Raw genomic sequence first — 26,044 nt, 5'->3', positions numbered from 1 at the left:
ACAGAGAGATTCCCACTACAGTCTTAATGTTGCCACCCTTCCATTTTATTTCATCATAGGCTGGGTGGTTTTCTGTATACTAGATCAGTCCTTCCAACAATTATATCTTTTTCAGTTTCTCCACTTTTTTGTTCTCATTTCGCATTAGATTCCCTGCACTTCCTGTTTATTTGATTCCTCAGTGACTTATGCCACTGTATTCCTGTCTTTCCCTGAACACTTTTGTTCTTTCTTTTCCCAATCAATCTATTTCAATGTGTCTTACGTTAGCCAAGGTTTATTCACAGTTCCATTATTTGTACCTATTTCTATCTGTTAAGCTTTTGTGATTATCCCCTTTAGAGATGCTCATTTCTCTTCAACTGTGCTGCCTACTGTGGTATTATCACAGTATCTACAGTCTTGTAGAACTTCAAACGTGTCATCATTTCTTCCTACTTCAGCATCCCACTTCTTTCCACATTTATTGTTCTGGATGAGTTGTTTCTAACTTCATCCCACTCTTCATCATTACAAAGTTGTGATCTGTGACTGCTCCTGGGTATGCCTTACAATCCAGTATCTGATTTCAGAAATTCAGTGTGACCGTGATATAATCCAATCGGAATCTTCCAATATCTCCAGGCCTTGCCTTGTGATTTTTGAACAGTGTGTTCGCCATTACTACCTGAAATTTACTGCAGACCTCAATTAGCCTTTCTGCTCTCTTATACCTATACCAAGCCCATATTCTCCCCGAGCACTGTTTTCTATTCCTTCCCCTACTACTGCATTCAAATCCACACGATTATTAGATTATCACCATCCTTTCATACTGAATTACTTTTTCAATGTTCTGACATATTACACATTTACATCTAAACTTTATGTTCCTTGAAACAGTGATTGTAAATGTTTATGGATGATAAAAAAAGAGAGGTAGAAATGGAGTTTTCACGTGGAAGGTAGATACCCTCCTGTCCTTATTAACAAAATGAAGTAAGTAGGTTGACATGTGGACCCTGAGATAAAGACTGGGGTACATTTTTTGACACCATGGCATGAAGTTGGTGTAAATATGTGGCATACTAGTTCTTATTACAATTTCCTTATAAGGGTCTTTTCATGTTTTAACATTCTTTAAATTATATACTTTTTACTATCCTATGTGGACTGATAATCAAATAATGAAATGAATACACTTAGGCAATGTGAAGAACAGGAAGGATGAGAAACACTAATTTTAGACTACAAAATCAAACAATGGAAACTCCATGTAAGAGAAGATAGATTGCAATTTACCATAAATATAACATGCTAAGTTGCACACAGACATAATTAAAAGTCACTTACACATAAGCTTTTGGCAACAGCCTCCGTCAGAAAAAGAGAAACACATACCATTCATTCACTCAAGCAACCACACCTCGCGCACCGTGCACACACGACCACCAACTCAGGCAGCTCAGGACACGGAGTTGGCAGTGAAGTGTGCATGAGGTGTGCTTGCTTCAGTGAATGAATTGTGTATGTTTCGTTTCTCTTTTTCTGACGAAGCCTGTGGCCGAAAGCTTATGTGTAAGTGTTAATTGCGCTTGTCTGCAACTCAGTATGTTATCTTTAAGGTAAACAGCAATCTACCTTTCCTACATGATTAACTTTAGACAATGATGCATGATGTGCTAACATCCAAGCACATCAAAGTGAAATCATTAAGATTCATAGCGGCACAAATTAGTGACTTTTTTGCCTCTCCATAAACCAGTGGAATTCAACAAATAGATATTTTGATCACTCTTGGGAGAACGTACAGGAATACTTAAAGAGACAGAAAGTGAGAGAACTTCATACTCAGGTACTTAAGTTGAGAAACTTAAGTTTAACTCAAAATATGGGAATAGAGAGAAGGGAGAAATCCATATAATGATAGGCAAGATAGTCGATTGTACATACAAATTAGGTAATGAATAGGTAGGTGCACCAATAAAAGAAGAACTACAATTTGAGTGAGGAAAAGAACACCAATGTTGAGTGGAAGGTTATATGATAACTGAATGTCTTGATAAAGGAAGTGTAATTAATGTTTTCTACAGAAGTAGAATACTGCTCGTTACAAAGCTTACTCCAAAGTTGCATAATAGAGGAACTTACCTGACACGTAGTGGGCTAGTTGACATAACGGATTAATAAATGAATAATAATGGTACAGTTGGCTGAACTTTGTGTACTGTTTCTAATATGAGTAATAATAGGTAAAAGAGTACAGTACACAAAACTCAAAGATATTAGTTGCTGCAAAAGTGTTAACTCCTCCTGCTTGTTCACAATGATTAAAGAAGAACTAAATTACTTTAAATTGTGTACTTGATATAGAGAACTGAATGCCTGATGTAAAATATGATTCTAAGTAACAGCCTGCTTCCAGCCGGAGATTTACATATTGGTCGCAAACTGTGTGAGCATATTTTAGGATATTTATAAGGGATTCGTATATCTAATTCACAAATGGGAAAATCTGGTAGCAATTTGTACAGTTTTCGGTGAAGTGCTACGCATTTAATACAGAGGGATTTGTATTGATTTGACTGTACCAAGGAAATGAAATACTCATTATTTTGTCCATCTACAGCAGGGGAGAACTTTGAAAAACAGAAAGATAAAAAAAAAAAAAAAAAAAAAACAAATCCAAGCAGAGAGAGGCCTGAAACAGCAGCAGTTCAACAACAAGAATAATAATGTATGTGTGAAATAGTTCTGCTAGTTCAGTATTTCCTAGACGTTTACCAGATAAATATTATTATCTATTTATTCTAATAATATTTAATACACCTTTGCAGCATAACATATTAATTTACTCATTAATGGAAGAGAGAGAAAATTTTACAGAATAATGTACTGAGCACAGAAAGTGATTTTCTAACCGCAAGGAAACAAGTCATGTGGAATATATATTGTTTTTTATATATATATATTTATAAAAAGTTATCCAATATATTTGAGAACACAGAATGACATTAGCTATTGCAAATTAACTTCCAAATACATACCCACTAGAAGAAATCATCTCTCTCTCAGCTCAAACCTGTTCTCCCGCACATAATACATCAGTAAAAAATATAGACAAAAATTTGCCATTCAACAATGTATGTAGGGGAGGTATAGAGGGGGGCAGTGAGGAGGGGGAGGGAGTGAGGAGGGGGGGGTGACAGAGAGGGGTGGTGAGGGGGAGAGGGGGAGGGAGAGAGAGAGGGGGGGTAGGGAGAGAGAGAGAGGGGGGGGTAGGGAGAGAGAGAGAGGGGGGGTAGGGAGAGAGAGAGAGAGAGGGGGGGTAGGGAGAGAGAGAGAGAGAGGGGGGGTAGGGAGAGAGAGAGAGAGAGGGGGTATGGAGAGAGAGAGAGAGGGGGGGGGTATGGAGAGAGAGAGAGAGAGAGAGGGGGGGGGGGTATGGAGAGAGAGAGAGAGGGGGGGGTATGGGGAGAGAGAGAGAGAGAGAGGGGAGAGAGAGAGGGGGGGAGGGAGAGAGAGAGAGAGAGAGAGGGGAGAGAGAGAGGGGGGGAGGGAGAGAGAGAGAGGGGGGGCAGGGAGAGAGAGAGAGAGGGGGGAGGGGGAGAGAGAGAGGGGGGAGGGAGAGAGAGAGGGGGGAGGGAGAGAGAGAGGGGGGAGGGAGAGAGAGAGGGGGGAGGGAGAGAGAGAGGGGGGAGGGAGAGAGAGAGGGGGGAGGGAGAGAGAGAGGGGGGAGGGAGAGAGAGAGGGGGGAGGGAGAGAGAGAGGGGGGAGGGAGAGAGAGAGGGGGGAGGGAGAGAGAGAGGGGGGAGGGAGAGAGAGAGGGGGCAGGGAGAGAGAGAGGGGGCAGGGAGAGAGGGGGGTTGGAGTCAGAGAGAGAGAGAGAGAGAGAGAGAGAGAGAGAGAGAGAGAGAGAGAGAGAGAGAGAGAGAGAGGGGGGGGGGGGAGGGAGGGGGGGAGGTAGACAGGGGGGGAGGTAGACAGGGAGAGGGGGGCGGGAGGTAGACAGGGAGAGGGGGGCGGGAGGTAGACAGAGAGAGGGGGGCGGGAGGTAGACAGAGAGAGGGGGGGGGGCGGGAGGTAGACAGAGAGAGGGGGGGGGGCGGGAGGTAGACAGAGAGAGGGGGGGGGGGCGGGAGGTAAGACAGAGAGAGGGGGGGGGGCGGGAGGTAAGACAGAGAGAGGGGGGGGGGCGGGAGGTAAGACAGAGAGAGGGGGGGCGGGAGGTAGACAGAGAGAGGGGGGGGGGCGGGAGGTAGACAGAGAGGGGGGGGGGGGGAGGTAGACAGAGAGGGGGGGGCGGGAGGTAGACAGAGAGAGGGGGGGCGGGAGGTAGACAGAGAGAGGGGGGGCGGGAGGTAGACAGAGAGAGGGGGGGCGGGAGGTAGACAGAGAGAGGGGGGGCGGGAGGTAGACAGAGAGAGGGGGGGCGGGAGGTAGACAGAGAGAGGGGGGGCGGGAGGTAGACAGAGAGAGGGGGGGCGGGAGGTAGACAGAGAGAGGGGGGGCGGGAGGTAGACAGAGAGAGGGGGGGCGGGAGGTAGACAGAGAGAGGGGGGGGCGGGAGGTAGACAGAGAGAGGGGGGGGCGGGAGGTAGACAGAGAGGGGGGGCGGGAGGTAGACAGAGAGGGGGGGCGGGAGGTAGAGAGGGGGGAGGCAGACAGAGGGGGGAGGCAGACAGAGGGGGGAGGCAGACAGAGGGGGGAGGCAGACAGAGGGGGGAGGCAGACAGAGGGGGGAGGCAGACAGAGGGGGGAGGCAGACAGAGGGGGGAGGCAGACAGAGGGGGGAGGCAGACAGAGGGGGGAGGCAGACAGAGGGGGGAGGCAGAGAGAGGGGGGTGGCAGAGAGAGGGGGGTGGCAGAGAGAGGGGGGTGGCAGAGAGAGGGGGGTGGCAGAGAGAGGGGGGTGGCAGAGAGAGGGGGGTGGCAGAGAGAGGGGGGTGGCAGAGAGAGGGGGGTGGCAGAGAGAGGGGGGTGGCAGAGAGAGGGGGGTGGCAGAGAGAGGGGGGTGGCAGAGAGAGGGGGGTGGCAGAGAGAGGGGGGTGGCAGAGAGAGGGGGGTGGCAGAGAGAGGGGGGTGGCAGAGAGAGGGGGGTGGCAGAGAGAGGGGGGTGGCAGAGAGAGGGGGGTGGCAGAGAGAGGGGGGTGGCAGAGAGAGGGGGGTGGCAGAGAGAGGGGGGTGGCAGAGAGAGGGGGGTGGCAGAGAGAGGGGGGTGGCAGAGAGAGGGGGGTGGCAGAGAGAGGGGGGTGGCAGAGAGAGGGGGGTGGCAGAGAGAGGGGGGAGGCAGAGAGAGGGGGGAGGCAGAGAGAGGGGGGAGGCAGAGAGAGGGGGGAGGTAGAGAGATAGGGGTGGTGGAGAGATAGGGGTGGTGGAGAGATAGGGGTGGTGGAGAGATAGGGGTGGTGGAGAGATAGGGGTGGTGGAGAGATAGGGGTGGTGGAGAGATAGGGGTGGTGGAGAGATAGGGGTGGTGGAGAGATAGGGGTGGTGGAGAGATAGGGGTGGTGGAGAGATAGGGGTGGTGGAGAGATAGGTGTGGTGGAGAGAGAGGTGTGGTGGAGAGAGAGGTGTGGTGGAGAGGGGGGACATAAAGGGGGGAGGGGGAGGGGGGATGGAGAGAGGTAATCTTCCAACAATATATCATAAAACAAAATTGCCCTAGATCACAAATACACCTTGGCCATTTTTTAAATCCCAAAACAGAAGCTTAAGACACGTGGCTCTGCAGAAGATTAACAAAGATTAGATGGGAAGATCAGATAATTAATAAGGAGCTGCTGATCCAAAAGAGGAGCTGCTGACACCTTAAAGAAGCATCAGTCTGGTAATCTGGGGGGGTAGGTAAAAACTGTAGAGTGAGACCAAGGCTGGATGATTACAGTAAGGAGGTTCAAATGCACGTACACTGAGGTAGTTATGTAGGGATGAAGAGGCTTGCACAGGATATACTAGCATGGAGAGCTGACTCAGACCAGTCTTCAGACTGAAGACAGCAACACTTGCGTCTGAATATAATATTTTCCTTGTTATTACCACAAAGTTTTGAAATTTCTCAAAAAAGTACAAGGTAAATGAAAATTGTTTAAATATGTTGTTCCCGGCTCTTTGAGGAATTGTTGCATGGTTTTTACAAATTGCTGCCAGCGGCTGGTCATTTGTGAGCTAGTAAACTAAAACTTCCAAGAAGCTTTGAAAATTTAAGAGCTTCATTTATGGTAGACTTTCCTTTATATAACACTGCCAAAACTGCTGGAAACAATTTCTCAACATTCTTTTTATACCTTTCATTACATACAAGTTTTTATTCAGACACTGGATGAAACCAATTTCATGATGGTACATTAACAAACAATTTTGCTAGAAATTTTAGACTGGACACTTACTTACTAACAAGGAACATCATGAATAAATATGGATACAAATGCTGAGAAAAGTAGTCTGTAGGACTGGTCATTGGTTATGTAGGTAAAAGGGAGGACTGGATTTTGCATAAACATGGGCCAGGATTATGTAAGATGGCAGCAAGAACCCAGTATCACACAATACACAAGTAAGAGAGGGTGGACTCAACTGAAACACATGCAAAAAATGAGATCTGAAAAGCTGAGCTGTGAGGATGTGATGTTAATGAAAAGAGAAAAGGAAATTAAGGTGAGGACAAAATGGGAACTGTAACAGGGAAGAATAGAAAGAAAGAAGGATAAAGGTTTAATGCCTTGTTGGAAATGAGATCCTGTTGGAGACGGAGCGTAAGTTTAGATTGGGGAAAGTCAGGAAAGAAATCTGCAGGGTCATTTTCAAAGAATGGTCATGCAATTCACTTTTAAAAATTTAGGGAAAGCAATGAAAGTCTAAATATGGATGGTTAAACGTTGATTAGAATTGTCATCCTCCCGAATGCAAATCCAGTGCCTTGCAACTGTGTCACTTCACTCAGTACAAACAGAAATACAACTACAAAAAAGAAACAAGTAGTAATCAGAAAAAAATGACAAATGACCACTGAAAATCTGAAGGGTTGAAAAGACAATGAGAAACAAATGGCTCTTAGGAAGCAGGTAAAGGAACAAGACCAAGATTCAACAGGTGAGATCAGTCTCAAAGGATACAAAGCCTCATGCAAACTCTCATGTCATATCGAGCTCAGTATGACAACTTTGAGGAAGAAGATTAGCAAGGCCATGGCATTGTTTCAAAAATCATACTGGGATTTATATTTGATAATTTACAGAAACTATAACAATTTAGATTGTGTGACATCATGTAGTCTAATTTGTTATGGTTTCTGTAAATTATCAAATATAAATGGTTGTTAAATTCTGAAGCACTATATCATGAAACACACACAGACATGATTACTATTGACCTACTGAGCATAATTTGCAACACTTTTAAGCATATACATGTATGCAGAGTGGCTATTCATCCTTACTGAAAATGTAATAGGGTTTTACAAATTAGAAAGCTGCATAATGGTATTAGTAATTTTGGGAATGCTGAATGCCCAACTATACAGTCATCAGTGTCCACATAACCATCAGCTGGTATACAACCTGTGTCACCACACACATGCCACATTTGGTGAAATAGCCCTGATCAATTATGGGACGGATTCACAGTGAGAAAACTGCACATAACCATTTTCAACAAGGCTAGTCTGAAGTATAGAATCTTCTAGACAAAAAATTACGCTGATGATGGCATTATTCTCACTGGGATGCTGTGGAATCAAAGAGTAAGAAAAAATTGTGTTTACCAAAAATGTTGATTGTGTGTAGAGGGAAATTTTTAAATGGAAATAATAACAACTGGTCCGTCAATGTACTACTTACATTCAATGAGGTGTTCAAATAAACACATACCTGTATGCCAGAAATAAATTGATACTGGTGACTATTGTAAAGCAACTAAGCCAAAGAGGCAGTTATAAATTTACTGCAGTCCCAATTGTTTGATGCTGACAGTTTTTGCCATTTCAATAGGAGAGGATAACAGCCTATACTTGTATTCATGTATTGGAAACTTTGACAGATGTTTAAGTCTCTATTGATCTCTCTGTGGCACCACTGGCGGTTCACAATGTCACTCCAGATTTACCAGTCACTCCTGTTGTCCTGCAACCGTTGAGTCGCTTTGACACACACACAGCTAACCAACAGCTATGAAGGATCTTCTTCTATTTTGGTTTACACTACAAATCTTAAGAAACCTCCCCAAAAAACTGGTAACCACACGGTAAAGTAAAAGCTATGTAGGGTTTCCTTCTATTTTGGTCTACACTGTAAGTCATATGAAATCTGGTGTTCCATTTACACACTGTCAATGAAATTTTGGTTTCTATGAACTGCACCAAATGGCAACTGTACTTTTTATCATTATGAAGAAAATGTATTTGGAGAGTTGTGCCTGTAAAGTGCAATAAGAGGAAGTTAGTTATTTAAAAAAAACTGAGCTCGCTGCAACGCAAGGGTGTGGCAAACTGAAAAGTGTCAGTTGATAATTACAAAGAGAATGAATTCTGACAGTTTTCTATAGATCATTAAAAATTGTTTTAGTCAGCTGTCAGGGTCATAGGCTTTGAAGAAACTGAAATAGAAGTTTCCTGTTAAATTCATGTACATTCTCTATGACATCTTGCTTAGTTTGTTTATTGGATCATTGGTGAAGCCACCATACTATGGATTTACGGCCTTTGTTTCAGGCCCGCATTCCTATCTGTTGAAACATTTTTTCCTTATGTATAATACATATTTTCATTAAATATTTACCATTTTGAAATTTTCAATAATTTCATTGTATTCCATGTGTATGCATAGCCCAAGAAGGTTCTGTAACATCGTGCCTCATGGTCAATTGAAAGTACACCACACAGTGATGGTATTAGAATACCAGGGCTTTAAAAAAAAAAAACCCTAAGGATATTTCATAGACATCATTTGAGTCTACGTACCGTCATGTTCACTCTCTTATGATGTAGTATAAGACCCCTCTGAAAAGTTGTAGACACTACAAGATAATTATGGGTGATTTTAAGGTGACATTAAGGCAAAAGTTAAAGACTACTCAGTGGGAAACATTAGATACGATACCGGAATGAGCAGAATTTGCAAAGAACAACATGTTTGTCCTTAACAAATTCTTCACAAAAAAATAAAAAATGGACTTAGCAAGGACCAAATGAAACTAAAACTAACTTTACTACATTTTATACATGTTATATAAAGCGTGGCAACTCGAACCATCATTAGTATCACAAGTGATTGTAGACTCTTGATAAAGAGTAAATATGAGGGTAACTAGTTTAAACCACAAGCAACAAGTTCAGCATCTTAGAAAATAAATGTTATAAGGGCACTGACATAATTCAACAAAGGTATTATGCAAACTGACAAAACAGATGAAGCAGATACAAAGAAAATAACATAAAAGAATATCTCAAATGAAAGGAGACAGCTATTAAGCATTTAAGATGGTAAACAGCACAGACAGAGACTGCATTGTTGCTGGTTCTAAGCGACAGTCACGACACACGTGTACATGTGCTTTGCACTTTAAGAAAATGTTTATACTGCAAATTAGGTCTGTCACTTGTCTATGTAGAATTCGTCATTAACCACCAACATCAGCAATGACAACTCACAACAAACAACTCTACAAACAACTTGCTTCGGACACGCTAAATGCTCGCACTGGCTGCGACATTCACATTGTAGCACTCCAAACAGTCTCCTATTTGTGACTCCAACTACAACAACAACAAAGAGAAAGCTGTACAAGCATTCCAAGATGTTCAAATTTTAGTGTATGTTAAGAGGTCATAATGAAATTAAGTCAATTCCTCATATAAAGCTCAATGAGACACACAAAGAAATTCCACTACCAAGGAAGAAAAGCCACCTGCAGATAGTGGCATTTCATGAGAAATGGCTAAAGCTGGAGGGATTGGGGAGGGGGAGAAAAAAGAAAATTCAGCCTGTATTCTGTAATACGAGGGTATTTTGGAAAGTGAAGATACACCGTATGCCAGAGGAACAGAAGAGTTTTGACGAGCAAGTTGGCAACACTGGTGTTAACCTTGAACCGTTATCTTTCTCCTCGCAGTCGTTTGGCAGTTGAATGTTGCTTCTGGTTGGAGTAGGTCGTGTTAAAAATGGCTGCGCCAATTCAGAATCCCACCAAATGCGAAGTGCGCTCCGTCATACATTTTCTTCATGCAGAAGGTCAGCGATCAGCGGATATTCACAAAGAAATTGTTTCTGTTTATGGGAACATTATGAATCGACAAAATGTAATGAAATGGTGTCGTAATTTCTCTGAAGGTAGGACCGATGTTCATGACGAACAAAGAACAGGTCGACCATCTGTGATCTTTGATGCCCTTCTTCGGAGAATGGAGGAAGCAATTCGTGCGAATACACACACACACATTGAAAGAATTGCATCAGAGTAAACCGAACGTATCAATGACAACTCGTGACTGTCAAGTTAGGGTACAGGAAATTGTGTGCGTGTTGGGTTCCAAAACTGTTAAGGGAAGAACACAAAAAGGAAAAGGTTGGGCTTTGCACTCTACTCACTCACACGCTATGCTGAAGCAGGTGATTAGTTCCTTGATCACATTGTGACAGGTGACGAGACGTGGGTTTATCACCACACACCTGAATCCAAGCAACAATCGATGCAATGGCGCCATTCGAATTCACCAGAAGCCAAGAAATGCAAAACGTCGATTTCAGCGAAGAAAATTATGGCTTTGTTTTTTGGGACAGACAAGGCATTCTGCTGTTGGAATTTATGCCTCCTGGAACAACAATTAATGCTGCTGCATATTGCCAGACTTTGAAACGTCTTCGAAGGGGAATTCAAAACAAACAAAGGGGAATGCTGACAAGTGGAGTCCGCTTACTTCATGACAATGCTTGGCCTCACACAATGCTCGTAACCAAAGCACTACTCAAACAATTCAAATGGGACGTATTGGACCATCCGCCATACAGCCCGGACCTTGCACCCACCGACTTCCACGTCTTCCATTACCTGAAGTCACATCTTGGTGGAAAATCATTCCACGACAATGAAGAGATCAAAGATGAAGTTGAAATGTGGTTCCGACAACAGGCGGCAACCTTCTATGACTGTGGGATACAAAAGCTCGTGCACCGACTTAAAAAGTGTTTGGATAACGGAGGTGGTGATGTCAAAAAATAACAAATAATCCAGTTAACAAGATGTAACTGACATTTTCTAAATAAATGTGCTATTTAAGGACTGCGAGCCGTTGTATCTTTAATTTTGAAAATGCCCTCGTATATACATTATTCACAAAAATTATCACAAACAACATAAAAATAAATATATTACATTTTCAATCTGGCAAAAGAACAAGCTGGCTTTAGAGGTGGATATAACACAGCAGACCATTTGCCAGTTGTGAAAGAATTTACAGAACAGAACTACGATATGAATAAACACTTGATTGGGATGCATGGATTTTGTGGTGGCTTTTGAGATGGTCCTAATAATTTTTTCACTAACAGCCCTTAAGGAATAAGGTTTTGATTTAACTTTTGTTTGCATATTGAGGAATATATATATGTCAATGCCATGGCTTCCATTGGACTACTTCAGGATAATGAGAAATACAGAATTTAAATAGAAACCAGAGACACTATTGCATATCATCGAAACTACTCTCATATCCTTAAATTAGGAAAACAAAGAGGGAGTACATATATGAAATATCTTCATTTTCCTGATGACTGTTCTGTCTGACCCTAACACAGATCACTTTCATCAATGAATGGAGTAACTTGATAAAGCCTGAATAATGTACCTCCTCAAACAACTACTGACTTGTTGAAAACAATCTCAATCTCATACTTTTCAAAAAGATATTTCTGAGAGCAAATCACTGACCTCATTCGTTTGCTAAAAACAGTAGCAAAATTTGGCTATTCTGTTTTCAATGGCAAACTGTACACCATTGGCCCAACAGCCTGTCAGGCATCTTGGCCAGTGTTTTCAGTAATTTGCTGGAAGAAAAATTCTTCAATAATTTTTCAGCTACTGATCTGGGTATTTTGCCATGGTCTCAGCACTTAGACAACATTTTGACCACATACAGTGGTTACCAGCAAGATAAATACCATTTGTTTGGAATTTTTAATAGTCATCATGAAAAACTGGCTTCACTTGTGTGCCAGAAAATAATGATTGTCAGCTATGTTACTTGGACCTTAGAACTGCCACAAACAATGAAAGACTTTCCTTGGGTATTTTTCGAAAAGCCACTAATACAGATGAGATTGTGCCTGTTAGTTCAGTGCATCCTCATTCCCATGACAATGCATTTTTCCATTCAGCCATTCATTGTGCAGTTTCTGTACTTTTGTCACTCAACAAGCTTAATGATGAGATGATGATAACTATTGCAGTTAATAGAAGTTATGATCCCTTGTCAGTTGAAAATGTCTTCCAAGTTAAAACTGAAGCTAAAGTGACTACTCTATGCTTCACTGCTGCTTCTGACGGTAATGAGCATAAAAAAAAAAGTTTATGTGATTACATTTTTAGGCCCTATTTCTTATTGAATTCATTGTCTTCTACATAAAAAATACACATGAAAAGCTGCTTTTTCTACTAACAATAACTAGTAGAAAAATCTTATTCACTATCTCAAGTCCACAGTTGCTTCCATATGCAGTTCAGAATATACAGAATCACTCGTGATATGTGTTGTGTTTATTATATAGAACGAACTGGAAGATCTTTCAATATCAGATATAAGAAACATTTACTGGGAAAAAGTGGTACTGACAAACATAATTCCACTTTAGCTGATCACATGTTAATTTCCGGTTACAAATTGAAAAGTGTTTAAGAAATTTCCATTTTACACAAGGAAAAGAAAGGTCACAGGCGCAATGTACTCTAAGAGCTGGAGATTTTCAAGCATATTTCTAAGAACAATGGCCTCATCCCCAACAAACAGTTACAATTACATAACAAAAACTTTTTCAATGGCTTTAATCCACTACCCGCAAATTTTTGATTCCTTTAATTTTTTACTATGTTTTCTTGCCTCTAATTCAGAAACATCTCCTTAAAATCTCGTATAATGTGCACTACTAAAGTTTCCTTCATGCAGGTATTTTTAGACTGTGCAGCTGTTTGTGTAAATATTCTACAATACACTGTAGTTTACATAATAGGAATTTCAGTAAAGCCTAATAGATGACCCTTAGTTTTACTTCACTTACTTGACTACTTTGTATTTTTCAAAAATACATTAAGCTCTCATCTATTCTTTTATAATTAACAGTTGTTTAATTTGTTTATTTCTGTTATACTGTCTCCAATGGGCCTACGTCACTGTCAGTGCCTGTGTCCGCAACTTGTGTCTTTTTTTCAAAGCAGCAATGTAAGCCACTGGGCTGCTAGGTCTGATGATATTCCTTGCAAGGGGTACGTACCAAAGGCTGGAACATTTTTAACTTTTGACCTGAGTGCATGACCGCTCTAAACTTTGACTACTGCCTTCTCGTAATGTAACTTTGCATTAGTAAACTTTCTACGTTAAGACATTTTTCGTCTTTGTTAATGTTTCTGTCAAACTTATTTTTCTATGTATTATTTTATAATGCTTTTAAATTTTCATTCTGATGAAGATATCCTCAGAGGTGTCGATAACTACGTGAATGTATTAAACAATTATTTGCAACCTGCTGTGTTATTTTTCCATTGAAACTTATATGGTTGCTGAAAGACAGCCAGTTCAAAACTGTAAGTTGATACTGTAAGTTGATAAAGTAAGTTTGAAAGTAAGTTTGGAAGTATGTTTGAAGATCAACTATAATAAGATTAAAATACTGTATAACCAATGTATTTAAGGGAATTTGGGGGGGGGGGGGGGGAATTTCGGATTTTTATTTCATTACAAAATTTGCTATTTTCCAAATAAAATTATATATATATATATATCACCTAAAAATCTACACCCATTGGAAATGTTAAAATTTTTACATGCATTACTTCAAAATCTAATAAAATTGGTAATTTTTTGTTTGTAAGGCTGTGGATTGCTGTGTTATAAAGGTTAAATTACGTGTTTGTATTGGTAGCACTGTCAAAAACAGTAACTTATCATTTCATAGTATAAACACGAGTTGTATGTCAAATATTAATTTTTTTTTTAATTCGAGGAAAAGTGACGAATAGACTGGTAAATGTCTCAAAAAGTAAAGTATGATGCCAAAACGAAGTTTTTTTTTAAGAAACGTGGGTTTCATTGTAATAGATTTTCGAATAAAGGGAAATACTGTGTTTGACATATGGTGTGTGAAGTTACAGACAACAAAATACAGGAAAACTCATCAGTACCTAAAGAAACACCCATTAGTGCTTCGAAGATTAAAATAAAACGTTGTGATACACAGTTTTCTCAAAACCAAAGTGATGTAAACGGTAGGTTAGGTTATATTCTGACAGATTTACACATCCTAACAAGGATGTTACGTAAATGTGTGTGTTGTAAAATATGTGGAGGGCTAGTTAGTTTACATGAAGACACTGAGGTATCAAATGGACTAGCCAGGGAACTTATCATTAATTGTACTATTTGTAAATATATACATTCCTTTTGGAATTCTGGTAAATGTAAAGATAATTATTTTGAAGTAAATGGTAGGTGGTTTTATGGATTGAGAGCTATTGGCAAAGGACACACTACAGCAGAAACAATTTGTGCCATGATGAATATGCCACGTCCACCATGTAAAAATCGACAAGTATGCAGGATTTATTGGAGCTGCTGTGGAACCTGTTGCATGTGAGTCAATGATGGGCACTGCAAACGAAGCTAATGAAGTAAGTGGTGGTGTGACTGACATACCAGTAGCTTTTGATGGCATTTGACAGAAGTGCAGCTACAGTTCTAAGAATTCTGTTGCTACGGTGACCAGCGTGGATACTTGAAAGGTAATAGATTTCCAGATTTTAACCAAACATTGTCATAAGTGTAAATCAGTGAAAGAAGAATGGCGTTTCTGTGATAGAAATTATGAAGGAACAAGTGGTGATATGGAGGGCTCTGCAGCTATCGAAATTTTTAGTCGATCTGAGAACGAATGGGGAGTGTGTTACACTAAGTTCTTAGGTGACGGAGACTCAAAAGCATACAACACTGTAGTAGCCACTCAGCCTTAAGGTGAGAAGATTATTACAAAACTGGAATGTGTTGGTCATGGCCAGAAGAGGATGGGCACCAGATTGAGGAAGTTGAAACAAAGTTTGAGAGACAAGAAATTTTCTGATGGTAAAACCATACGACACAGGCTGACAGACAAAACGATTGAAGAACTACAGCAGTGTTATGGGATGGCCATTAGAAATAAAACTGAGGATTTCTTGAAAATGAAGCAGGCAGTATGGGCTACCTTCTTCCACAGACTGTCAACTTATGAAGAAACAGTACACCATGTTTTCCCTCCTGGACCTGATTCATGGTGCAATTACCGCAATGCCCAATACTCAAACAGTACATACAGCCATAAACATTCCATCCCAGCAGCAGCCTTGGATATCATAAAACCTATTAACAGATACCTGGCAAATCCTGAATTACTGAAGAAGTGTGTGCATCCCAATGAGTTGTTCAATAATCTTATATGGACTCGCTTACCAAAAAATGTTTGTGCTGGAATGAGGACTATGAAGTCCAGAAAGAAGAAAAAACTTAGAAAAAGATGAAGAGGATGATATACGGTATGGTGCAGGGTGCTTCTGAGTGACTAAAAATGAAACCACTGCGAGTAGGGTATTCATATTTTCAGACAGTAAGAACATACACATCCTGCGTCTACTGAACTAAAACAAGAACATAATGTTATGTATAATTACAATTATTTAGGATAATGTACAGAAAAGTACACAAAATTTTAACCATGTAATTAAAAAATTGTATTTCCAAAAGCAGTGGCTGAAATGCAATTACTGTAGTTCAGTAGACTCAGAAAATACAGTTTAATGTCCTACAAAAGTTTCATGTCAATGGCTACAGTGGTTCCTGAAATACAGGGAAGCCAAATCACTAAATTTAACATTGTCGGGATAAGGCGTTCCAACTCCCCTTAAAAGAAAGCAGTTCAAATCAACAAAGAAATCATAGAAACAGTATGGAGAGTAAAAGAAATTACCAGAAGAGTAAACATGGCATAGAGTCCTTTTGGTCAACTACATACATGTTTCAAAACTAAGATTCCCAAATGTCTTAAAATAAAAGTTTACAATTAGTGTATACTACCAGATTTGAATAATGTCAAAGAGACTAGAATTTTTAATCCAAAAATCATCAAACATGTGAGAGTTGGCCAGCAAGAATGTAAAGACGCATCTTGATAATTACTATGAGACACAGGTAAATGGTTGGTAGAGGGAACTAGAAAGTTCTGTGCTGATTTACAAGAGATGAGTGAAGGCCATGACAACTTGGTGGAATTCGCAGTCGGTGGATTACATTAGAAAACGCCCAGGAGATACAATGATGCCTATATCTGAAGATGGTAATGGCAGAAAAATTTCTAGAGGTGGTCTTTTGCGAGCACTGAAGTTTAATGGGAGCTGCTGCAGCCACTGATGATGATGATGATGATGATGATGATGATGATGATGATAAAAACCCATTCCCACTGTTTCCGACACTAATACGAAAGCATGTTTACTTTGTTTACACACACCACCACCCTGCGTGTGCATGCACACACGTGCACCCCTACAGTAATACACACAGTAATACACACGCACACCTGGGCAGGGTCACTCTGGGATTTGTGGCTCGTAACATGAACTCTTTCAAAAGAAATGATAGTGTTTAAGCTGGCAAACACTAGACAGGAAAAAAAATTGCACTCTGATTACACTTCCTTGTCCACTGTAAAGGAAGGTAACTAGGCTGACAGGCTTCTTTAATGCACACCTTTTTATTTAGTGGTCCTCACAGAAGTTTAGAGCTGTTCCCTGTAACCTATTACTTACATATTTACTACTTATGCTACCTTAAACGTTTTGCTACATATGTTTTAAATTAAATAAAATATATATATATTTTTTTACCACTACTCTGTCAATTTTATAGTGTCACGTTACACGACAGTAACACTGATCGTAACATCCTGGGGGGGGGGGGGGGGGGGCCTTTAAAATGTTATTAGGTTATTATCTTGCTCCTTTGTAGTAGGGTAGTACACTTCTTAACGTTCAAAATAATCAAACTTTGTGAGAGAGAGAGAGAGAGAGAGAGAGAGAGAGAGAGAGAGAGAGAGAGAGGGGGGGGGGGGGGGGGGTTGAAATTGGGTTAGGTGTGAAGGTGAGGGGGAGGGGGAGGGAGACTCACTAAGAGGCATTCAACTGAAAATACAAGGGATTCCCCTAAATATTTACGCACCGTCACTTGTGACTGATGTTGACTGCTGCTGTTGCTGCTGTGAAGATGGAATCTTTGCACCACCTGCTACCGATTTAATCCGTATTCCCAGACCTTTCTCTTCACTGCTAGTACTATCTGTGCTTTCTCCACCAGATCCAGAAACACTAATGCGTACTGATGGAGCCAATGCAGATGCCATTAGCCCTGCTACAAATACAATTATGTTACTTTATTTATCCACTGTAAATACTGCCAAATGTTGTAGAAAATTTTTTAACACTTTAAAGCATACCAATTGATACAGGCGGCTGCTGAGTAGAACCAAGCAATGAAGATGGCAACAATTCTCCAGAGAGAAAACTGTTTGTGTTGTTACGCAGCAAATCTGCACCTTCACGCATTTTGTCCAGTACGTCAGCAGCTTCTGCTGCCAGAGCAGCTTTTGATCTCGATGATTTTGATCGTCCTTGACCCTGTTCATTCCAACCCTTATTATCTTCACTTGCCTGTCGTCGAAGCTGTCCACTTCCTAAAAATTTCAATAGAATGCACATTTTCAGACTCATGAATTGGTATGTTAGAATGCAATATCATTTATCACAATTTACCAACAAGATATTCATTACAAATGTATATATATACTTTTATTCTGACGAGTACTTTTAACTCTTAATGTCTACTGAACATACCACTAGCAACATCTGGAACTATTATACACTTATTCCCCCCCGCAATTGTCATCCTATAATTTTGTCATTTATATTCTGAAGATTACTAGTATCAGTTGTTTAATATGGGGAGTTGTTATCAACTTTTGGTTATTGGTTACTAGACTGTGCCATATAGGAGTATGATCTTGAATCTGTTTCTGTTCAAGTGTGCGTGTGTGTGTGTGTGTGTGTGTGTGTGTGTGTGTGTGTGTGTGTGTGTGTGGGCACGTGCGCACACACGCACAGGCATGACCAAGCGAGGGGGAGAGAGGGGGGAAGGGAGAGAGAGGGGGGGAAGGGAGAGAGAGGGGGGGAAGGGAGAGAGAGGGGGGGGAAGGGAGAGAGAGGGGGGGGAAGGGAGAGAGAGGGGGGGGAAGGAGAGAGAGGGGGGGGAAGGGAGAGAGAGGGGGGGAAGGGAGAGAGAGGGGGGGAAGGGAGAGAGAGGGGGGAAGGGAGAGAGAGGGGGGGAAGGGAGAGAGAGGGGGGGAAGGGAGAGAGAGGGGGGGAAGGGAGAGAGAGGGGGGGAAGGAGAGAGAGGGGGAGGAAGAGAGGGGGGGCCACACCAAGGAGCTATAACTATGTACCTGAGCCACTCTCACCAAGAGCCAGTGTCTCAACGATGGTAGCCAGATCACCAGAAGCGATGGCTGACAGGTCGGAATGCGGTTCCCTCAAAGCGTGCACCACTACAGATAGTTCGCCTTGTGGTTGTAACTGGGCTTCTCCAGCTACTGCCACAATTGCTTCCGCTCGAGCAACAGTGAGTACGCTCTCTGCTATTGCCTCAGCTGCTTGCTATCAACCAAAAGATTTTCATAAAACTTTTGATTTAAAAGAAAAAAATTGTATACAAAATATTGAGCAACATTTATTACTGAAATCAACTTTTGATTTAAAATAAGGAAAAAAAATTATACAAAATATTCAGCTATGTTTATTACTGAAATCAAAGTGATACAGCAATAAGATTAAACACAAAAGAATAGAATGTATGTTAACAGCTGTAAAATTACGCAAGGAAAGTGCCTAATTATTTGTCACATTTCGAAGCAATTCCTGTTTTACAATTTCAGGTCAATTTACTGTTTGTTTCCTTTTACCATCAGCTGAAGATTTTGATTTCTCTCTCTTTCCCCTTAGTACATGCAAAAATTTACATAAACACTGTCTGCAGAAACCAAGTTGACACTCAGTGGGGTGGTGATGGGAGCAACCATAAAGTCATTTCCCACTTACAACTGCTCTCATCAGCCACCACGCTAAGTGTCAACTTTTGTGCAAACACTACAGCTATTGTACCTGTCTACAGCAAGAAATGTTATATATTTCTTATCTTAACCAGCATATAATCACCTCTCTGTGACAACAACACAATATGTTGCTATAAGATACAACATTACTCTTGAATAATGAATTTTATTTCCTTCCATGCATGTACCTTATTTATTTTCTTATTGTATATGGCCAGTGTCAAAATTGTGTAAATTTAATTAAAGAAAATATAAGAAATGAATCTTACTGTAGAGTCAACGATAGTCAGAAAAAATAATAAAAATTCTTTAGAGTAAGTATGCAAAGCAGCAAGCATATGTGATGTGATGCAGCTGTGTATGAGAAATGGTGCAAGAGAGTGTTGCTACAGCACAGTGACTATGAGTGCAACAATATCCCGTGGTTATTATAGGCGACAAGATCCAAGGACCACAGTACACTGGTAACTGTGTAAGTTTATAATCAGGTTTAAAAAGAGTTAAAAGGAATAATACTGTTGGAACATAGCACAAATTAAGAAAAATTTGAATTTAGGGATGAGAGAAGACTATTGCAATTGTTGCCACTGAGCTACTACTTCGCCCCTCCAATGTCTCAGAATGGAGACAAACATTTTTAGTATTATAAAAGACTTGCCAGTATTTTGAGTGAACTTTATTCATAAATTTTTGGTCATTAGTATCCCAAATCACTGCCACATAAAACAGGGTCCATATCCAATCACAAGTTCCGAGAATCACATCATGAATCAAAAAGTCTATTATTTGAAGAGTTGATAACTTTGCCAGAAAGAACAGTAATTTTTTTTGTTGAATAGAAAGTTCATTTGTTGTTAATTGATTAATGTCATTACATAATTCTTGAGCTAAACATTCATGAGTAACTTTTACAGTAACTGTTAAAATCAATAAATCTGGCAAATCTTAATGAATTTTACCATTTATCCAACTATGCTGAGTACTTTTGTGTTTTTGGTAAATATATGTACTAATGTCTTGGTTGGTGTCTTTCAGCATTGCCAGCGTATTTTGCTGCTGTTTTGGAGTCCTTCACATTTAAATGTGATATATGTCAGGGTGAACTGTAATTAATTGAAAGGATGGTTAACCATAATTAGTAACGTTAAAGATTACAGTGAGGTTACACTACGCCATTATTACCATTTCCCATAATAATTCAGTAATTCATTTAGTTTTGATTTTGTCTGTAAGAATTCTAAGTTTTGAATAAGTATTTGCATTTGCCCAGCTATTTTTCTTATCACTTTGATATACAAATAAGTTTCTGCAAAAGTGGCGACAAATGTCACTAGTAAATGTGTTTCTGACTACCATGTAAATGTAAATTTGTTATAACCTCTGGTTTCAGGAATAAATTTTCAGCATTAGGACTGGCAGCTATGTGAGTTCATTACATAATTCAAATTTTATTAAACTGCAGTTTTCTCATTAAAGACAAATCTGACTAATCATTCAAGATTAATCTTTACACTTTGTCATTACGGCACAGTGTATTCACTTTTTAAGCTAACAATTAGTGTATACTTTGCTGCACTCTTTTGGTCTATTGGCTTCACAAACAATGCCTTTCCAACAAACAAGGTACACACAAAGTTGACTGTAGCACGTATGAGACGAGGTGAAAATGTTACATCTCCTGCCGCTGTACACGACAGGATAGGAAGAAAATCCACTAGACTTACATTACCCTACAGCAAATTCAGTAAGTTCTTAAGACTTGCCTGGATATTAAATATCAGTACAGAACTTCGACTAGAGAAATCCATAGGTATGATTCCAAGAGAATACTGAATGTGGAAACTTGGTTTTATTAATTATGGCATACCTTACATACTACTGCTGAATGTAACAACTGCATTAGTTGTTTATATCCTGTACACAGCTATACACATACCATTTATATGGTGAACTTTAAATATCTGTCATTAAAATTTTAAGCAATGATATCAAGTCCTGGAAAGTAAAGTGGTATGAGTAATCCCTACCACCATCATCTTTAGAGGCTTACAAAGTTTTAAACATGAGTGTGGTTAAAAGAAGTTCCATAGTACATCACCTTAGTGAACGCAAAGGACAGTATGAACTAATACAAATATAAATGTAATGTTTAACATATTTTTGTACTAAAAATAAAGGAAATACATTTTTTTAAATTTGCAAGTGAAGTTACTCCAGAGTTCGGTGGGAACAATAGTTCCCACTAATTTTTTTATACTGGTAGGCTAAACTTTCACTTTCAAGATTTAAACTATGATTGTATGAACGGTTTCTTAGCCCAATAAAGTGTTCATAAAAAGTCTACAACTTCCTGAAAAAATTTGGTCGCTAAAGGGTTAAATTCCTTATCCGAAAAGACCTAGAGGAGATAGTTCGAAACCCCACTCACGGTGGAAATATATTGGATCTAATGGTGACAGACAGACTTGACCCCTTTGAGGATCCACATCAAACTGGTATCAGTGACCATGACGTGGTTGTAGCAACAATGATTGACAAAGGACAACTAAAGCAAGCAGGAAGGCATATATGTTCAGTAAACTAAAATCAGTAGTTTCATATCTTAATGAGAAATTGAACAGAATAGTTGGCCATGCACTGGATAGGTACCCAGTAAAATCAGTTCATAATGGGAGGATACCTATATGGTATACAGTCACTGTAAAAAGAGATTACTGCATAATAGGTGTAAAACAAAGCTTAGGGTTACAGATAGAGATATGGTTTGCCTGTGAAGAGAGCAACTGTGAAGCCTTCAGAGACTACCATAGCAGAATATTGTCAAAATGATCTTTCACAAAACCCACAGAAATTGTGGTTGTATGTAAAGGCTGTTAGTGGTACCAAAGTTGGGGCCCAGTTCCTAGCAAATGAGACAAGAATTGAAATTGAGGGCAGCAAAGCAAAAGCTGAGGTGCTTAACTTGGTTTTTAAATATTCCTTTGAAAAAGAAAACCCTGGATAGCTGCCCCAATGTAATCCTTGAGCCTCCAAAATGATGAGTGGAATCAGTATTAGTGTCAGTGGTGTTAAGAAACAGCTGAAATCATTAAAATTAAACAAAGCTCCAGGGTCTGAGGGAATCTCTATCTAAATACTTAATCTGCAGCTCACATAGCCCCTCTTCTAATTGTAATCCATCATAGATCCCTTGAACAGAAATCTGTGCCCAGCACTTGGAAGAAAGCACATGTCACAAACATCTACAAGAAGGGTAGCAGAAGTGATCTACGAAACTACTGCCCAATACTCTTTACACTGATTTGCAATAGAATCTTAACACATATTCTGAGCTCAAACACAATGAGATGTATTGAACAGAATAACCTCCTCCATGCCAACCAGCATGGATTCTGGAAACATCTATAATGTGAAACCCAACTTGTACTTTTCTCACATGACATACTGAAAGCTTTGGATCAAGGCTAGCAGCTAGATTGAGTGTTTTTGATTTCCGAAAAGCATTAGACTCGGTACCACACCTACATTTATTGTCAAAACTATGATCGTATGGGGTATGAATTGAAATTTGTGACTGGACTGAGGACTTTACAGTAGGGAGGACACAGCACGTTTGTCAGATGTAGCAGTAACTTCAGGTGTGCCCCAGGGAAGTGTATTCACACACTTGCTACTCATGTTGTATACTAGTGACCTTGCAGACAATATTAATAATAAAATCAGGGTTTTTGGACATGATGCAGTTACCTGCAATTGTATACTATCTGAGAGTCACTGCTTAATTATTGAGTCAGATCTTGATGAGATTTCACCATGATGCTGAGATTGGCAACTTGCTTTCAATGCTCAGAAATAAAATTGTAGACTTTCACAAAATGAAGAAAATATAGCATCCTATCAATATGAAATCAGTGAGTCACAATTGGAATCAGCCAACTTGTACAAATACCTGGTTGTAACACTTTGTAGGGATATGAAATGGCATGACCACATATGCTCAGTTGTGGGTAAAACAGTTGTTAGACTTCAGTTTATTGGTAGAATATTGGGAAGTGCAATCAGGCTACAAAGGAGATTGCTTACAAATCATTTGTGTGACCTATTCTACAATTTTGCCCAACTGTGTGGGACCCATACAAGACAGGACTAACAGGGGATATTAAATGTATACAGGAAAGGGCAGTACAAATGGTCCCAGGTTTGTTTGACCCATGGGAAATGTTACAGTGATGCTGAAGGAACTGAACTGGCAGACTCTTGAATATAGATATGAATTATCCCAAGAGACTCTACTATCAAAGTTTCGAGAACCAACTTTAAATGATGATTCTACAAATATACTACAACCACATATGTATAACTCACATAGGGATTGTGAGGATAAGATTACAATAATTACTGCATGCACAGAGGCATTTAAACCATCATTCTTCCCATGCTCCATATGTGAATGAAACGGGAAGAAATCCTAATAACTGGTACAATGGGACATACCCTCTGCCATGCACTTCACGGATGTTTGCACAGTATGGATGAGAATGTATGTAGATAGATCTGAAAGCAAGGGGAAACATTTCTTATGGACATACAACTCTACTGTACGGCTAAATGATTATGTCATCCTCTTGCTAAAATATTCTGGCCAGGTAAAATAGTTTCCAATTTGGATTTCTGGGAGGGGAATGTCCACAATGATGTCATCTGAAGAAACTTATCTGATATTCTACAGGTTGGAGTGGGGAATGTAAGGACCCTTAATTGAGACGGTAGGTCACAAAATTTAAAAAGGGAAATGGATTGGTTGAAGTTAGATATGGAGGGAGTTAGTGAAATGTGATGGCAGGAAGAACATGCAGTCTGCTCAGATCTGCACAGGGTTATCAATACAAAATCAAATAGGGGTAATGTAGGAGTAGGTGTAATAAGGAATAACAAAATAGTAATGCAGGTAAGCTAACAAAAACACATTAGTGGATGCACTAAAATGGCCAATATACATATAAAGCCAATACCCATACTGTAGTAAAAATTTATAATACTGACTAGATCTGCAGATAAGGATAATGATTAGGATCTTGAAAGAAAGAATGAATGAACACAGAAATGGAATTATTCAACAGCTACGGAAAACAAAAATTTTATTGTGATGGAGGGCTAAAATTCAAAAGTTGAAAAAATGAGAAGAAAAGTACTACGAGAACACAGACTGGGAGAGAGGAACTAAAATGGAAACTGACTGGCAGAATTTTGTACAGAGCACCATTTGATCGTTGCTAATACCTGGTTTAAGAATGATGAAATAATGATGTATACTTGCAAGGGATCAGAAGACACCAGAAGGAGGTTTCAGAGAGATCGAAAAACCTGATTTTAAACTGCGTAATGTTTCAAAGGTCAGATGTAGACTTTGGCCACATTATATACAGCAACCATGATGCATAATTACAATAGAGGAAGAAAAAAAAATGAACGGTGTCGGAAAAGACAGATTGCTACTTACTGTAAAGAGGACACACAAAAAAGATGCGGACTGGCACAATTAAAAGACACAAGTTTGGGCCACAGGCCTTCATCAGCAAAAGAGAAACAACACACACCAGGTCAAATACACAAGCAAGCACACCTAATCTCGGGCTGAACTGCTGGAGGTGGTGGTCATATGCACATGAGGTATGCTTGCTTGTATGTATGACCTGTTGTGTGTTTCTCTTTTGCTTACGAAGGGTGTGGCCGAAAGCTTTATGTGTGTGTCTCTTATTGTGCCTGTCTGCAACTTAACGGTTCTTCTTTCAGGGTTTCCGCAAGTTTCCCCAAGTCAAATTTCCGGGTATTTTCCTGATTTCCAGACAAGTTTTTGAAGTTTTTGCATTTGTCCCTGATGAATTTCGAGATCTCAAGCATAAGTAAAGACATAAATCGACAAAAAAATGTAAGGACTTCTGTATTTCTCCCCCGTGTGAGCAAAAATCAGAAGTACTAATATCAACCTCTTTTGTAATGAAGTTTTTAGATGGAGAAAGCAAGCCAAATGGTATGTGTTTCATTAAGGCCAGTGCTGTTATTTTATTTCAGTATAACTAAACACTTTTAGTGACAGAAACATGCATTTCCTTGGAGTTGCAGGACAGATTTAAAATACCTTCACCGATTTCAGAAATAACTTCAGAAAAGCATGGGTCTCTTGAAAGAAGTGTTTAAGACAGGGAAGAGTTGTGTATATCAACACTATACGTGACCACCAATAAAATGTTGGTTCTACTATGTCTGTTATTGTCAGTTATTACCCACTGTGTTATGTCTATTATTTTACAGGTATTGTCTCATTTTTCTTCCGAGAAATATATGAATACATAGCATACAAACCACCAGCAACTGCCACAATTTTCTTCTTCTTGTTGTCCATACTGTCTAATACATAAGTTATTTTCGAAGTGCCAAAATGTAATAGAATAAATAAAATGTCTATAACACACCACACTGAACAATGTACTTGTGGCGAGACACTGACAATTCCTGAAATCCATTGCCCGTGGCCTCTGGCCTGCAGAGGAGCACTACAGTCCTGGATCCTTGGATAAACCATGAAAATCAGACGAATTATGCCACACACAGACTCGGCCTGTGGGCAGACTGGTGAGACCTGTAGGACTTGCGCGTTAGTGGGAAACGATGGGTTT

At 40.0% G+C, this 26,044-nt stretch overlaps 1 protein-coding gene across 6 annotated transcripts in view; it reads right to left on the bottom strand.

Moving 5' to 3' along the window:
- LOC124802933 (E3 ubiquitin-protein ligase HECTD1) overlaps nucleotides 1-26,044 on the bottom strand; it is a 325,190-nt gene that overhangs the window by 75,764 nt on the left and 223,382 nt on the right. For 5 of the 6 annotated variants that reach the window (XM_047264012.1, XM_047264018.1, XM_047264017.1 and 2 more), the window contains 3 exons: nucleotides 18,702-18,912; nucleotides 17,700-17,936; nucleotides 17,426-17,614 (listed from right to left, as the gene is read on the bottom strand). In XM_047264012.1, the coding sequence (XP_047119968.1) occupies nucleotides 17,426-17,614; nucleotides 17,700-17,936; nucleotides 18,702-18,912 (637 nt within the window). The remainder of the gene's footprint in view (nucleotides 1-17,425; nucleotides 17,615-17,699; nucleotides 17,937-18,701; nucleotides 18,913-26,044) is intronic. The other variant, XM_047264013.1, reaches the window with a different exon arrangement.

The sequence above is a fragment of the Schistocerca piceifrons genome, chromosome 6 (assembly GCF_021461385.2).
Source record: "Schistocerca piceifrons isolate TAMUIC-IGC-003096 chromosome 6, iqSchPice1.1, whole genome shotgun sequence".
In the NCBI taxonomy this organism is placed as follows: domain Eukaryota; kingdom Metazoa; phylum Arthropoda; class Insecta; order Orthoptera; family Acrididae; genus Schistocerca; species Schistocerca piceifrons.
Note: the sequence above shows the minus strand (reverse complement) of the source record. Positions and strands in the feature narration are given on the sequence as shown.